Source organism: Toxoplasma gondii, chromosome XI, assembly GCF_000006565.2.
Source record: "Toxoplasma gondii ME49 chromosome XI, whole genome shotgun sequence".
Taxonomy (NCBI): domain Eukaryota; phylum Apicomplexa; class Conoidasida; order Eucoccidiorida; family Sarcocystidae; genus Toxoplasma; species Toxoplasma gondii.
The window spans coordinates 5144800-5157166 of record NC_031479.1 but is presented as its reverse complement, the minus strand read 5'-3'; the positions used below and the strand labels follow the sequence as shown (position 1 = coordinate 5157166).

Sequence of the window (12367 nt, the reverse complement as noted above, 5' to 3'; positions counted from 1 at the left end):
ACGTTTGAAGTGTCGGACCAACTTTCACGCACGACGATAACACCGCATAATATGTTAGGAAATACCATTCAGGTACGATATGAAGCGGTGTTACGAACCTGTCTCTACCCCTAATGGTTTGTTGGAACAACCGTGGCTTCTGGAAGGAATTGGAAGAATTCATTTCGTTCTGCAGCCACGTACTCTACAGACACAATCTGTTTCTCGAACCTCTGCGGCTGTGCATGACTCCTCCACTCGTAGTCTAGAGGCATAAATCAGACCTCTGAGTCGTTTGGCCTGACAAGGAAACTGCATTCTTGTTACAGAAGACTAAAAGTGGTCCCCATGCCGTGTCAGACCAGCATCCGTTCTGTGTAGGAGATATTGTGACACTCGTGGATTGTTTAGCACTCCATGGGCATCCATTCTTGTGCTGTCGGTGCGTAGTGGCACCAGTCTACTAAAAGCTCTTGGGTGCGTTTAGGAGACGAGCGCAGCTGCGTTTCTTGTAAACCCAGAGCACATCTGTAAACGCACACTTGACGGCTTTTAGGGTGATTTGTCCGAAAGGTGTCAACCACGGGAGCGTACTCGACAAAGTAAGAACGCAAACGGACTGTTACAACCGTTTCAGGGTAAGTGCCAGAGACAAAGGATGACGAGCTCAGCGGTGGCGAAGTGTGTACACGAGTTTGCTGCCAATCATCAAGTGCAAGTGAACATTCTTACTACTGTCTTGAACGGCAATCAATAAGAACTAGCTTCCGGACAGTATTTTCCCAGGAAACGAATCAGCGTTCCAGCTCGCTAAAAGGAAAAATGCCAGATACACGTAAGCTCTCTGCCTGAACGACCCGCTGTACTGACCATGCCCTACCGTGGTTTGCTTTTCCGGAATGAGCATGCTTTCTGGCAACTCGCGGAAAGCGACCAGGACGAAACCTGCTTCGAGGGACGAAGGTCACGGGCTGTTTGCCCCACAGTGACAGTGATGGCCTGCGGAGACACGAGTCCCAGGTCCTCCCTTGTCCAGAACAACCTTTGGAAAATTTGTAAAACTCAAATGTTCCCTAAATTGACGTGCAGAGAGTGATGGAAGCCTAAAGCCCGCGGATTTCTTCTCCAAGACCCGCCTCTGGACAAGCAGTGTCGTTCAAGCTTCTCGAAAAAGAGGTGCATGCGCAACATTCCTGCGAGTCGCTAAAGCGGTGTTCCTGGCCACCGTCATATGGTTTTCAAATCGGCTGGGAACTTTGACTGCCGCAGCGCTTTGTCTGTGATGTGCAAGTGTGTCCGGGTGTCTGTACACCCCAGTTCTGAACGAAGTCGATGAGTCGCTACGGGCCTGTGCTGTCATTTTTCGAAAACTACCCGGAATCTGAGACAGTCGCGACCCTCTGCAAGCCCCTTCAGGCCCGAAGTCCAGGACGCAAGACTCGAATCTTCCAGACTCTTTCGCTCCCTCCGTTTTCCCGGACGTATCTTTCTGTCGGGCAGATAACTTGGTTTCCGACTTTGTTGCGACTCCGGCACTGTGCCAACGCGGACAACTGTCTCCACACGCACGTGCACATCTGACGTTTGTCCTCGAGTGCGGCAGGCCTTCCCGTACTCTGCAAGTGAACTCTGCCCGCGACTTTCCCGGGAATTCTGCAAGGTCGTTCCGATTTTCCTTCGTTCCCGCCGGCAGTTCGCACCATGGGCTGGTAGGTGGCGTTCTGTGGAACGTGCAGCTGAGATCGGCTCGGCTCAACCGGAATTCTCAGATTTCCACAGGATTACTGCAAGAGCCGGGGAGAATCCGCCGACACAAATCGTCGAAATAAGGATCAGGTTGAGAACGAAGGCAGAAGAGCGGAGTTCTCTTGCGAGTAGTTCCTGGACTGCAGATCTGACTTTGGTGTGTCAGGTGTCGCGACCCAGAGTTCACGTTGCGTCAGCAAGGTCTCCGTGCGCCAAGCAGAAGGCGAGAGGGTACCCCAGCTTTCTACAATGGCTGACGAGTGGCAAACGTGGACCTCTCAATTTATGCCAATTCTGACGCGCGGCTGGTTTTGCTGTGTCTCGATTCCGTCTGTCGCGCCTAACGGGCTAACGCCCCGAATCTGCCACACGCAGGTTTCGGGAGCTCTGGCTGAAACGAAGACTTGGTCAGGCGACCCTCTTTTCTGACTGTCTGCTTTTCTGTGCTGTCTCTGTCTCGCCAGGTGGCCATTTGGCGGCGGAGACTCTTCCGCGTCCGGCAAAGCAACCGCTTCCACAAGTTTGCCAAAGAGCGAATTCGATGAATTCGTTCCACCTCCTCCAGTGGGTGGAGCCGTCGCGCCTCCGCGTAAGACTCTGAAAATCTTCGTGTTTCCTGTCGAGAATTATTTTAGTCCCTTGTAAAAGCTGACATCAGTTTTAGACTTTTGGAACAGCTACGCGACGATACTTTCATGCTTCGAGGAAGAACTGAGGTGAAAAGGCGACGGACTAGAGATAAGCCTGAAGTCGTAGTGAAACCTCTTTGTGTTTTTCTGTCTTGATACAAAAGGTTGAGGCCACGGAGTTGTGATTTTGGGCCCGTAATGCGTGTACGTGGACTCCGAAATGCCGTTCTCAAAGATTTCGTTCTGCTGCCCACTGAAGTTCGTATCTGGATTATACACGACCCGACGCGAGTCGCAGTTAACAACTCTGGCGCTGCATCTGAGTCACTGTCGCACAGGAGTAGACCCGCACCAAATCCACGTTCGTTAATACAGACAGACAGGCCTAAGTTTCAGTACAGACTAACATCAGGGTGGAGACTGTCGAAGAGTGAATGCACGCGCTAACAGGGGAAAGAGTGACTTGCTCTGTAGTTCGAGATACCCTATGAGCCTGTCCTGACTCCTGCGTTCCCGATCCACCCTGTTAGACCATATGTGGTCACTGTTTCACGTCACAACTAGAAATTATAAAACTTTGTACAAAGGAATCGCACTCCGGAGCGAACGAACCTTTCCACTTTTTATTTCTCGCCTCTCTCCCTCAGCCCCTCCGAAAGCACTTGGAGCAACTGCAGTGGATGTCAACACTCCGTTCAAAGGCTTCTCCAGTCCTCCGCCCGCGCCGCCAGGTGAGTTTCGTCTCCGTTGAGAAAGCGAGGAGTTTTTCAAGATAGGCCAAGAGAAAAGGATCCAAACGCTGGCCATGAAGTTCGGTTGTGTAGAAAACTAGCAAATTTGTACGAACATGGGAAGGCGGACGCAGCCGGCCTCTGTTTACCGCAGGATACTTAAGTCCAACACCGTTAGCTGTCTTCAGCACTCCAGCGAGTTGACAAGCAACCCGTTCTCGATAGATAGTGACGAGTCCAAAGTGGTAACTTCGTAGTTTCACTCGTTTGCGGTGGAACGGGTACTGACTGTCTCACTTTGGCACACGTGAGGAGGACACTCTTTCTCTCTCTGTGACTCTGCATGCAGCGCCCCCCTCCACGTCGTCCTCTTCTTCCTCGACCAGTTTTGCGATGCCATCCCTGAGTGTCGGGAAAACGGAGGACTATTATGCCAAAGAAGACTTCGGCAAATACTCGTGAGGATTCAAAGAGGACTTTTCATTTCTCTCCCTTGGCCTGTAATCATCCGTTGCCAGCTCACATATCTCCTCTTCCTCTACGTTTATGTGTGTCTATGTGAATTATTTAGATCTGTGTATACGTATATGAATTATTTTTGTGTCCGTGTATATATATATATATATATATGTATACATCTAGATGAATGAGCAAGCATGTGTACACGTGCGTATGTATGTGAAAGTCTCTGTAGACTTCCCTGTGCGTAGATGGCAAGTTACAGCGGGGAGATTCGCTGCGTTTGTCTGTGTATGTCGTGAACAAAGGCTGGCCATTATCTCCGAGTGTCTCAGGCGCTACCCGGGGGATCTTCGAGAGTGTGGATTTGCCATTCCGATGTCCTGAAGGCGACGCTGTGGCTTGTTCAGCTCGCTGGACCGTTCCACATGCGTGGTTCCAGTGGCGCCACGTTCGTCAGTGGGTTACCGAGGTTCACGCTGACCTGTCTAGAGCTGCCTGGGGTCTTCATGTTAGCGTTATCTGCACGTTGCTGGGTTGGTTCTCTCAGCTCTCCGTACTCAGAGTCCCCTGGCATCTATGACCGCGAATACATCGAAGAGGAGAGGCGGCGCATGCACGGTGGCCGCGAAGCTTCGTTTCTGGACCGCCACGTCACAAATCCGAGGCTGAGAAACTGCCTGGAAGGCGTCAAGATGGGAATGAAGATGGTAGGGACGAGGAACGACTTGCCAGCCAAAAGGATCGGGAAGAGCTGGAAAAAGAACGGAGGTGCTTTGACTCTTTGTTCAGATTTAAAACGGCGTTTCAGTCCTTCAAAGAACCTGTCACCGGAGCGAAGAACGCTGCCTCGCTGTCGCATGGCAAAGCGGCGAAATATCCCCGGTTCCCTTCTTACCGTTGACCCTCCCTGTCTCGGCTTCTGCCCCTCGTCTGAGTTCTCGGGAAAGCTGCATGACTTTTATGCCAACCACTGGAGTGTCGCTTTCTCCTTTACACGACGCTGGCTGCAGATACACGTCTGAACGTCGGGAAACCTTTCCGTATTTTCTGGGAAGACAAAGCGAGCTCGTGTGGTAATCTGGGACTTGGGTGACTCTTGTTTTTTATCCGTTCTGCCACTTCGACACGACCAGGGAACTTCCTTTGCTTTCTCCGTCTACCCCGCTCGGCTCGTGCTGCAGTGTGTCTCCTCGACGGCGGCTGCTGGGGAACTGTTGTCGTGGTGTTGCTTCTGCAAGCGAAGAAACCGTTTGCCTGCCCGTTTTGAAATTAGGACTGGCACGGCAGCTTTACACACATCTCACTGCGCAACACCGAAGGTCGGTGGCGGCTGCTTTTCTGTAGAGTGCCACGGACGGGTGCGGAAATCGATGCGAAGGGTCACCAGGTGTCTGCGGTGCCTTCAGGGAGCCGCGGTCGGCGGCATTTTTGGACTGCTCACTGGCGGATACGCCGCCGTGGCCAACCGAAATCTCCTCATTCTCCCTGTTTCTGTAGTAAGTGAATGCGAGCCTCACAGTCGGTGCGCCTGGCGCTCAGCGATGATCTGTGCTTCGCCGGGATTCGCGGACCAAGATCTCGACCCCTTATCCACAGATGCTCTTTGTTTCAAAGCAGCACTGCGTGTAGAGGCAGGAAGTATTGCCACGGACAGATTCTGTTTTGGCATTCCTTGCGATCCAGATTCTTTTGAAACTTCTCTCTACTTCCAGGTGTTGCGACTGAAGTGATTGTCTCGTGAGCCGTGAGCGTCGTCTTTCTAAAATATCTTCAAGAGTTGTTCGAGCGCAGCAACTTCATGTAATTTATAACGAATCATAAGTTCAGACGTTTTGCGGGCTTGGCGCTTTTGCACATTCGTCAATGATTCGCAAAGAGAAGGTTCTTGACTGGGCAGCGACAGTCGGAAAGAAACAAAGAATGGTAACGTTTCTCGGACGCTTCTGCTGTATGTCGCAGGTTGGCGGAGCCGTCAGTTTCGGCTTCTTCCTTGGGTGCGGAATGGTTATCAGGTGCGACGAACCTCGCGCTGTCTCTGCACCCTCTGCGCTTCTGGCAAACCAAAAACGATTTGCTTTCCTCGGTAGAAACGAGCCCGGGGTGAACTCTCCTGGGAGTGCTCGGCTTCAGGCGTGGGAGTGCAAGTTCCCCGTGCTGGAGCGGCGACACCGATAGTCGTGGAAGGCGCATGCACCTGAGGAAGGAAACTCGCAGAAGGGTCGTGGCTGGCTCCGCCGCCGAGTCCTAAGCCTGCTGCCTCCATTTCTTCTCTAGTCGTTGTTGGAACGTTCGACGCGCTTCGAAAGGACACCGAAGCGGGCGGGCGGCGGCCGATGAGACAGTGCCTCTGGATGCGTCTGGCGCCAATGACTTGGGCGTCTATGGCTAGACTTAACAGAAGGGCATCCCTCTGGCAGAGCATGAGTTGTGATCCCCCTAGCCGCTGCGTTTTCTCGGAAACCTTGATTTCTGGGTCGCAGTGAGGTACGCCAACCGTTGGTATTTTGCGCGGCCAGCGATTGAGGTGTGGCGGTCTCCCGCTTTCATGTCAATTTTTTCTCTGTTCTCGCGCCTGGCTGCTTTTTGCTGCGCGTTGCATCTCATACACAGAGCGTTTTACGCCTGGCAAAATCCCTTTCCCCTGACTCTGTGGTTGTGCCCCTACTCTTCGGGGAATTTGTTCGTGTCCGCCTCTCTCCGGGTGGGTGTTTCTGCTTGTCTCGGAGCCTGTCGTGCCGGTGGTCTTTTCAGAAAGGAGAGTCGTGCGGTTCTGCCGCACATGCCTTCCTCGATGCGGTGGAGAATGAACCTTTGGCTCGCATCCCTCTCTACTTCCCTCGGTTGGTGCAGTGGAAGCGCGTCTCGTGAAGAACGATTTACCACTCGAGCATTCAAATTTCTCATCTCGGATAGTGATCCTTGATTAATACGGGATGACATAATTGCTGACAAACCGTACAAGGCACTCTCTTAGCCAGTCAGAGCGCTAGACTCGACCCCGAGGCTCAGGTGACGTGGTCGCTTCGAGCCCGATTCTCCGAAAGGGCTGGACATGCCAAAAAAACGAATGGGAACACCAGTTCGCGTCTCCTGAGAATGCCGAGGGTGTTTTGCCCCTGTCTTCCGGTTTTAGTAAGTGTAAAAGGAACAGAATGTTGTTCTATAATTCATTCACTACTGCTGGGACTGTCTGTATACCATAACTATAGTGTATTCAGTAGTTTTGGAATGAGAGCAAAGTGGCTGCGAGCCTTTAGCAGTAGTCGACAGCGGTACGCTCCCGCCACACTCACTGTAGATCGTGATAAATCTCTTGATTTTAGGGTAGGCGCCCATACGCGTATCGTTGTAGGATGAGCCGCACAAAGTCTAAAAAGTCTCACTTATGTCGGGTGTACTCTTACACGTTTAGTTCATGCAAACAATCTCAAGGGAATTACTGAACAGAGCATCGACGTTCTAGTCCACATATAAAACCTGCGCAGCTCAGGAACGCATCAGGCCAATAGGGAATGAAGTGTGCGAATAGTGCTGGTCTTCAAGGTGACTGAAGGTTGGCGGTTGAATGATCTGGGGTCAGCAGAGGTTGGAATTCACTTAATGCATTTGTTCGATTGCAACACCCTGTCAGTCACTCACTTGGTGCCACCAACGTACCAGCATCTTAAACAACTTAGGAAACAAGCGACGACAGTGTCTCGTTTCGCATCCCAGTGGCTGTTTCTGAAGGGTGTGCTTTCGTTTAATTTCCAAGAACGAGACTGCTCAGTCGGTGTGCAGCTGAACGTGCAGTGCGTTGTTATCGGTCGTCGCGAGGAAGGCTCATAGTCCGTTTCACACGTGGGTCCCGCTTTACTCACAAGAAAACGTTGTTGTTGGTTGCCCACTTTACAACAGCACATGTAGCTACTACATCGTGCTAGAAAATGCTTAAAACAAACGCCGAAGTCACAAAGTTCGCCAGAAATCCGAGGTCAGCAAGTGCAACTGCGGAGCTCAAAGACCGACGAAGCGCATATGCGTCAATCCATCGGTCTGTTCACGAGAGATTTGCGTCCGCATTCCGCTAAGAAAAATAGTTCTGCTCCAGTGCCTTCCACGGGGCTCGCCAGCCTATTGCAATTCGGCAAAACCGTCATCAAACCACCTGTTGAAAGGCATGTATCCAATCGTTTCCGTTCATAAAGGTTTCTGCCGCTCTAGTTGTGTCGTCTAGATGCCCGCCTGGTGTGTATACAGGTTGAAGCACTCGTCAGCTTTGTTGTGCCTCTTGTTCTAAGAGTATTTCGCTGGCGTGTATTCTTCTGTGTCTGTTTTTGGAGAATGTTTCGCTGCTTCCCTGGTCGATCAGTTGCAGCCAGAGGGGCGAGACAACTAAGCTGGAGCTGAATAACTGACTCGAGTGATTCAGTGGTCGATTTCGGTGAATTGAAAGAGCGCAGGGTGGAATGCGCTTTGTCAGTGCCCGCATCCAGAGTTTCGACTCCCGAATTGAGTCCGTCGAATGCCCCTCACTCAAATAATTCTGCAGTTAACTTCGAATGTCGTCTGGGACAATTTCCGCGAGCACATCGGTTGCTTGAGCTGGTTTGACGAGGTACTTTGGTTCAAAGTGTTGTGCGCTTCGCGCAGCTTCTATCAGCGCCAGTTTGTGCCGCGTGGTTTTGTCGTCCTGCCACCAGCTCCACAGTCGCATTCCGCTGTGGAAGAGGACCGCGAACGCTAGACCAAGTGCGACGTTCTTCATGAGCTCGTTCTTTGCGTTTTCGTACGGATTCGTTACTGTCGCGCGGTATATGTTGTGGACAACGCGGAGAGCAGGGCCGACGGCAGCGTCTGCATTTCCGACTGCGTCGCCGGCGGGACGGCCGTTAAGGCTGAACTGTAGACGGCCGTCCGAGTCAGTCGGGAGATTTTCCACGCCCTTCTTTTCTTTTGCGCTGAGTTTGTTCACGTCAACAGACACGTCGAGCGTGTCGCCGTCCGCGCTAAGGGTGAAAGGACTCTTTGCGTTAGATTCGTTCGCTGCGAACGCATTTAGCGCCTTTTCCGACAGCCTGCTCAGAGCCAGTTTCTCGGCGGCACTCGCAGGATGTGGCCAAGCGGTATTCAAATTCACCACTCCTGCGGACTCAGCGTCATCACTGCGGTTGAGGGTCACCAGCTGGTTGAATGCCGTCGTATCCCTACGAGGGAGAATTAGGTTTCTTGCCAGTCCTACGCCGACGAGGGAGCCTCCGATCTTCGCGGCGGTCCTCACAGCTGAAAAACAATCGAAACAGAAAAGATACGGAAACCGCAACAGTAGGTCGCGCACCCCGACACACACGTGCGACTTGTGGAGTGATGTATTTCATTCATGTATCAGGCTTGGAACGTATTCGTTGTGAAATCACCTCAACGCTTTAGAAGATTGATTTCCAGCGCACCACATGTAGTGAACAGCCGTCAAAAGAACTCGGTTGTCTCTATACCGTGTAACTGAAGTCACGACCAGTCGTATCGTAGGTACTCAGACGTGTCCGTGATTCAATTTGGGTGTTATCATCAATAATTTCGTCACCTTAAGCTCTGCTATGCTTACACGCTAGAGCGCGAACCCGGAACACACAGACAATCTGGTCCAAACCAGCAATCCAAGTCGTAATTTACACTCCCCAGAAAAAAGCGTTTGTACACACCTAGGAGTCCGACGGCGACATGACAAGCATTTCATGTAAACACGAGGTTTGCTCGCCGTGCAAACGGTTTGCACTCCAAACTGTCAAGAAGCCGCCTTTCGCTCTCTGCTCCCACTTCTGCCATCATCCGACCAGCGTCACACGCAAGCGGCGATCAGTACGGATGCGTCGCGAATACAGCGCTGGAGAGGCACCGGAGCTTTCTCTGTACTTGTTTGAGACGCTATTTCTGTCTGAGTAGTATGCGTTTTTGCGCCCCCTTGTCTATGAACGTGCATTTGCTTGTCCATCAAAGCGCACCGTTTTCTACACTCACCTGATGGTTTTTTCGTGTGCGCTTGCATGTGCCACAGGGGACAGTCGAGCGTGGCAGCGTCCAGGTACGAGGCGTCCCGATGAATTGTACAGCGAGCTGGCATGGCCAGCCGCATAGAGTCTTCGGACCGAGGCTCCGTAAAGAGCTGAGCCGCAGCCACAGCGAGTTCAAGTTGCAGAAGGGTGTCGAGCGACACGCTGGCAGGAAGTGGAAAGGGGATGATGCGCTCCGGGGGCATGGTCACAACGACGTTGTCGAGGACTTCCAAGAAGTACGATCGGCCATACGGCACCAGAGGATTCACCTTCGACCTCACAAACACGGAGACAGTCCACGGGCCTGGCTGCAGCTCTGCAAACAGCAGGGAATACCGGACCGGGCCGTAAAGGCAGAGAATCGACCGAGAGTCGCCGCGCAACATGTGCAAACCACAAAGCAACCGACACTGTTTGAGACAGACGGCGCAGCGCCGCCAAGATTGAAGTCTCTGTACCCATCCCGCACATGCTTCCCTCTGGTTGCCGGAATTTCGTGGTGGTTGGCGAAACCACGGCGCCAATCTGGTAGTAGGAGTAATAGTAGTAGCAAGTCTGTTCCTTCATTGATTTCATGGAGAACCTAAAAATTCGCAAGTTCGATTGACACTCAGCCGCTCCGTTATACCGACGAGAGAGAGCTACGCTCGCTCTGGTGCTGGGGAATATCACGCAACGCATAAAACCAAATTTTGTGTGTATCGAAAGGTTCCGGCAAGAGTGCAGGTGCACACACATGAAATGGGAGACCCCCGATGTTGAGGGGGTTTCCTCTAACGCGCATTTTCCGCTGAACCCAACAGAGGACCCATCACTCCAGAAACCCGAAAGTTACGAAAAACACACGCTTTCGCCCCTGCATATTCGTGTTTATCGGTAGCTTTCCTCACAGCGGGGACGCTCTCTGTTTTCCAGTTCTCGTGACAGGACCTCACGCAGGCAGACCTTTTCCTCCTTTGTTCTGGAGCACGTAACGTAAACTATGTCGGTTCTTCCTGTCCGTACCAGGCATGTCCGAGTTCTCATCTTGGTCTGTAACGAACAGCGGCGGTCGTCCGTCTTCCTTGCACAAAATGGTGGCATCGAGTCCGACCTGGGGCTCGACGTCAGGGAGTCCGTTTTTGAGGATTTGGTTGTTGGGAGTGAGGGGAAAGACGATAGGCAGATTCGCGGCAATGGTGTCGTTCGCGTCCTCGTAGCCGTAGCTCACTGCCGCCTCAAAGAACGGGACCCCTTCCGCGCTGGCGCGCTTGCGGACTTCCTCGACAACTACGGGCAGGACCCAGGGGGACTTTCTGCACTCCAGCTCCCCGTCAGGTTGCGTGTATATTTCCAGCGCTGCGTTTAGGCCTCGAGGCAGACTGGTCCCGAGAGCGGACAATGCAAGGTCATCCTCGACGGGGTTGCGGCCAAAGAGCCTTCCGAAGAAACCCAACGACGACGGCGGGAGAGTTGTCTCGGCATCGGATGCTCCCTCTGGAACTTTATGGACGTGAATGGGGATCCATTCGCGCTTGGCACTTTCCTTTTTCAGCAAATCGAGAAGCCCTTTCCGCAGTTTGCGCCATCCGCTCGAAGACAGCAGGCGCGAGTCCACGGGACGCACACGGAGCTGCTGGGTGCCCTCGCCATCGAGTTCCTCGACCGCGTTCGCACAGAGCCAGCAGCCGACGACAAAGAAAACAAGCAGAGACAGGACGGGGAGAACTCCCCGGGAACGGGGCAGAACAGCCGCCATCGTTCGACGAAATTCTCGCAAAAACGGACCTCGTTCCACTAATGAGTTGTGGCCACTTTTGCCCACCCAGCTGAGATCCAGGCGCGACCCTCGGCCACTGTCTGGGTCAACCTGGTACGCTCCAGAACGGACTCTCTAGCTCCGTTTAACGGTCGGAACTGGGAAGTAGGAGAGCGCGCTGGACCGTGGGAAATCGCCTTTAGCGCAGCAAGTCGTCCACGACTTCTCCGCCGGGTGCACCGGCCCCCGCCACGAACACGAAGTCTTGACGGCGCGGTCTCGAGGCGAAAACAGTCCTTACGTCGCGCGGAAGTATCGGCGGGAGAGTCGCGGGGCAGGTGGGAAGGCAAGTTGTTTTTTGGAAAAGGTGGGCATACAGAAAGGCGAATTAGAAAGACAGGACTTTTGAGAAAGAGGGGAGAGCCGGAGGCCTCACACGTTGTCGTCGCTACACGTCGTCACTTGCTCGCCACGGCTAATCGCCGCACAGAGTCCCGGTGTCGCCCGTCTCCGCGCGCCGTTTCCTCTTTCCGGAAGTCAGACGGGCTGCGTTTTTTCTTCTGAAGAACAGCTGCGACCCCGACTATGTGCCTCGGAGAAGGGTCTTGTCTAATCCAGTCCCGCAGGTCAGAGCCATCCACGTCTCTTCTGAGAACAGCGAAGGTTCAACTCGAAAAACCCTGTCTCCGTGTCGGGCGCGTGGCACACCGCGGGCATGCGGCGCGGAAAAAGCCTTTTTTACACTGAGGGCGGGAAGCCAGCCGGCGGCGCGAACATGGGCACGAAGGGAAACACCCCGAGCGAGGCAGTCGAGGAACTCTGTCCAGGTTCGGAGGCTGGAAAGCGAGTGGAAAGCAAGAAAAATGAGAGAAAAAGAACGAGTTGCCCCAAATATTTCGGTGTGGATGAGACGCGAAGCCGTAGGGGTCCGCGGCGAGCTGTCGGGTGCGACGACCCTCGAAAAAGGGACAGAACGACCCCCAGGCGATTTCCCTCTTTTCTCGACTCTTTCACATGCAAACAAGCGACGCAAGGCACTTTTCACCGCCA

The 12367-nt window shown here is 53.1% G+C and overlaps 2 protein-coding genes across 2 annotated transcripts; one reads left to right on the top strand and one right to left on the bottom strand.

The window, feature by feature from the left end:
- The first annotated feature begins 1066 nt into the window (after positions 1–1066).
- TGME49_316140 (hypothetical protein) lies at positions 1067–6504 on the top strand. Its single transcript, XM_002364740.2, has 7 exons — positions 1067–1688; positions 2190–2314; positions 3002–3085; positions 3435–3543; positions 4095–4254; positions 4954–5043; positions 5507–6504. Exons 1-7 carry the CDS (start codon positions 1681–1683, stop codon positions 5720–5722), a joined length of 792 nt encoding a protein of 263 aa, XP_002364781.1. The 5' UTR covers positions 1067–1680; the 3' UTR covers positions 5723–6504.
- Positions 6505–7366: 862 nt separating this feature from the next.
- On the bottom strand, positions 7367–11562 carry TGME49_316130 (hypothetical protein). The gene is made up of 3 exons (XM_018782895.1): positions 10585–11562; positions 9545–9895; positions 7367–8809 (listed from the first exon to the last, which is right to left on the bottom strand). The coding sequence occupies exons 1-3, from the start codon at positions 11315–11317 to the stop codon at positions 8079–8081; spliced, it is 1815 nt and encodes a 604-aa protein (XP_018635299.1). The 5' UTR covers positions 11318–11562; the 3' UTR covers positions 7367–8078.
- Positions 11563–12367: the final 805 nt, after the last annotated feature.

Excerpts from the sequence above, each read along its gene's own strand:
- TGME49_316140 (XM_002364740.2), top strand. Across the intron at positions 4,255-4,953 it reads TCAAGATGGGAATGAAGATG|GGAGCCGCGGTCGGCGGCAT; the intron begins GTAGGGACGAGG and ends CGGTGCCTTCAG. Across the intron at positions 5,044-5,506 it reads TCATTCTCCCTGTTTCTGTA|GTTGGCGGAGCCGTCAGTTT; the intron begins GTAAGTGAATGC and ends TGTATGTCGCAG.
- TGME49_316130 (XM_018782895.1), bottom strand. The coding sequence starts at position 11,317 with ATGGCGGCTGTTCTGCCCCGTTCCCGGGGAGTTCTCCCCGTCCTGTCT. Across the intron at positions 9,896-10,584 it reads TGAGAACTCGGACATGCCTG|AGCTGCAGCCAGGCCCGTGG; the intron begins GTACGGACAGGA and ends TGCTGTTTGCAG. Across the intron at positions 8,810-9,544 it reads GCACACGAAAAAACCATCAG|CTGTGAGGACCGCCGCGAAG; the intron begins GTGAGTGTAGAA and ends ATTGTTTTTCAG.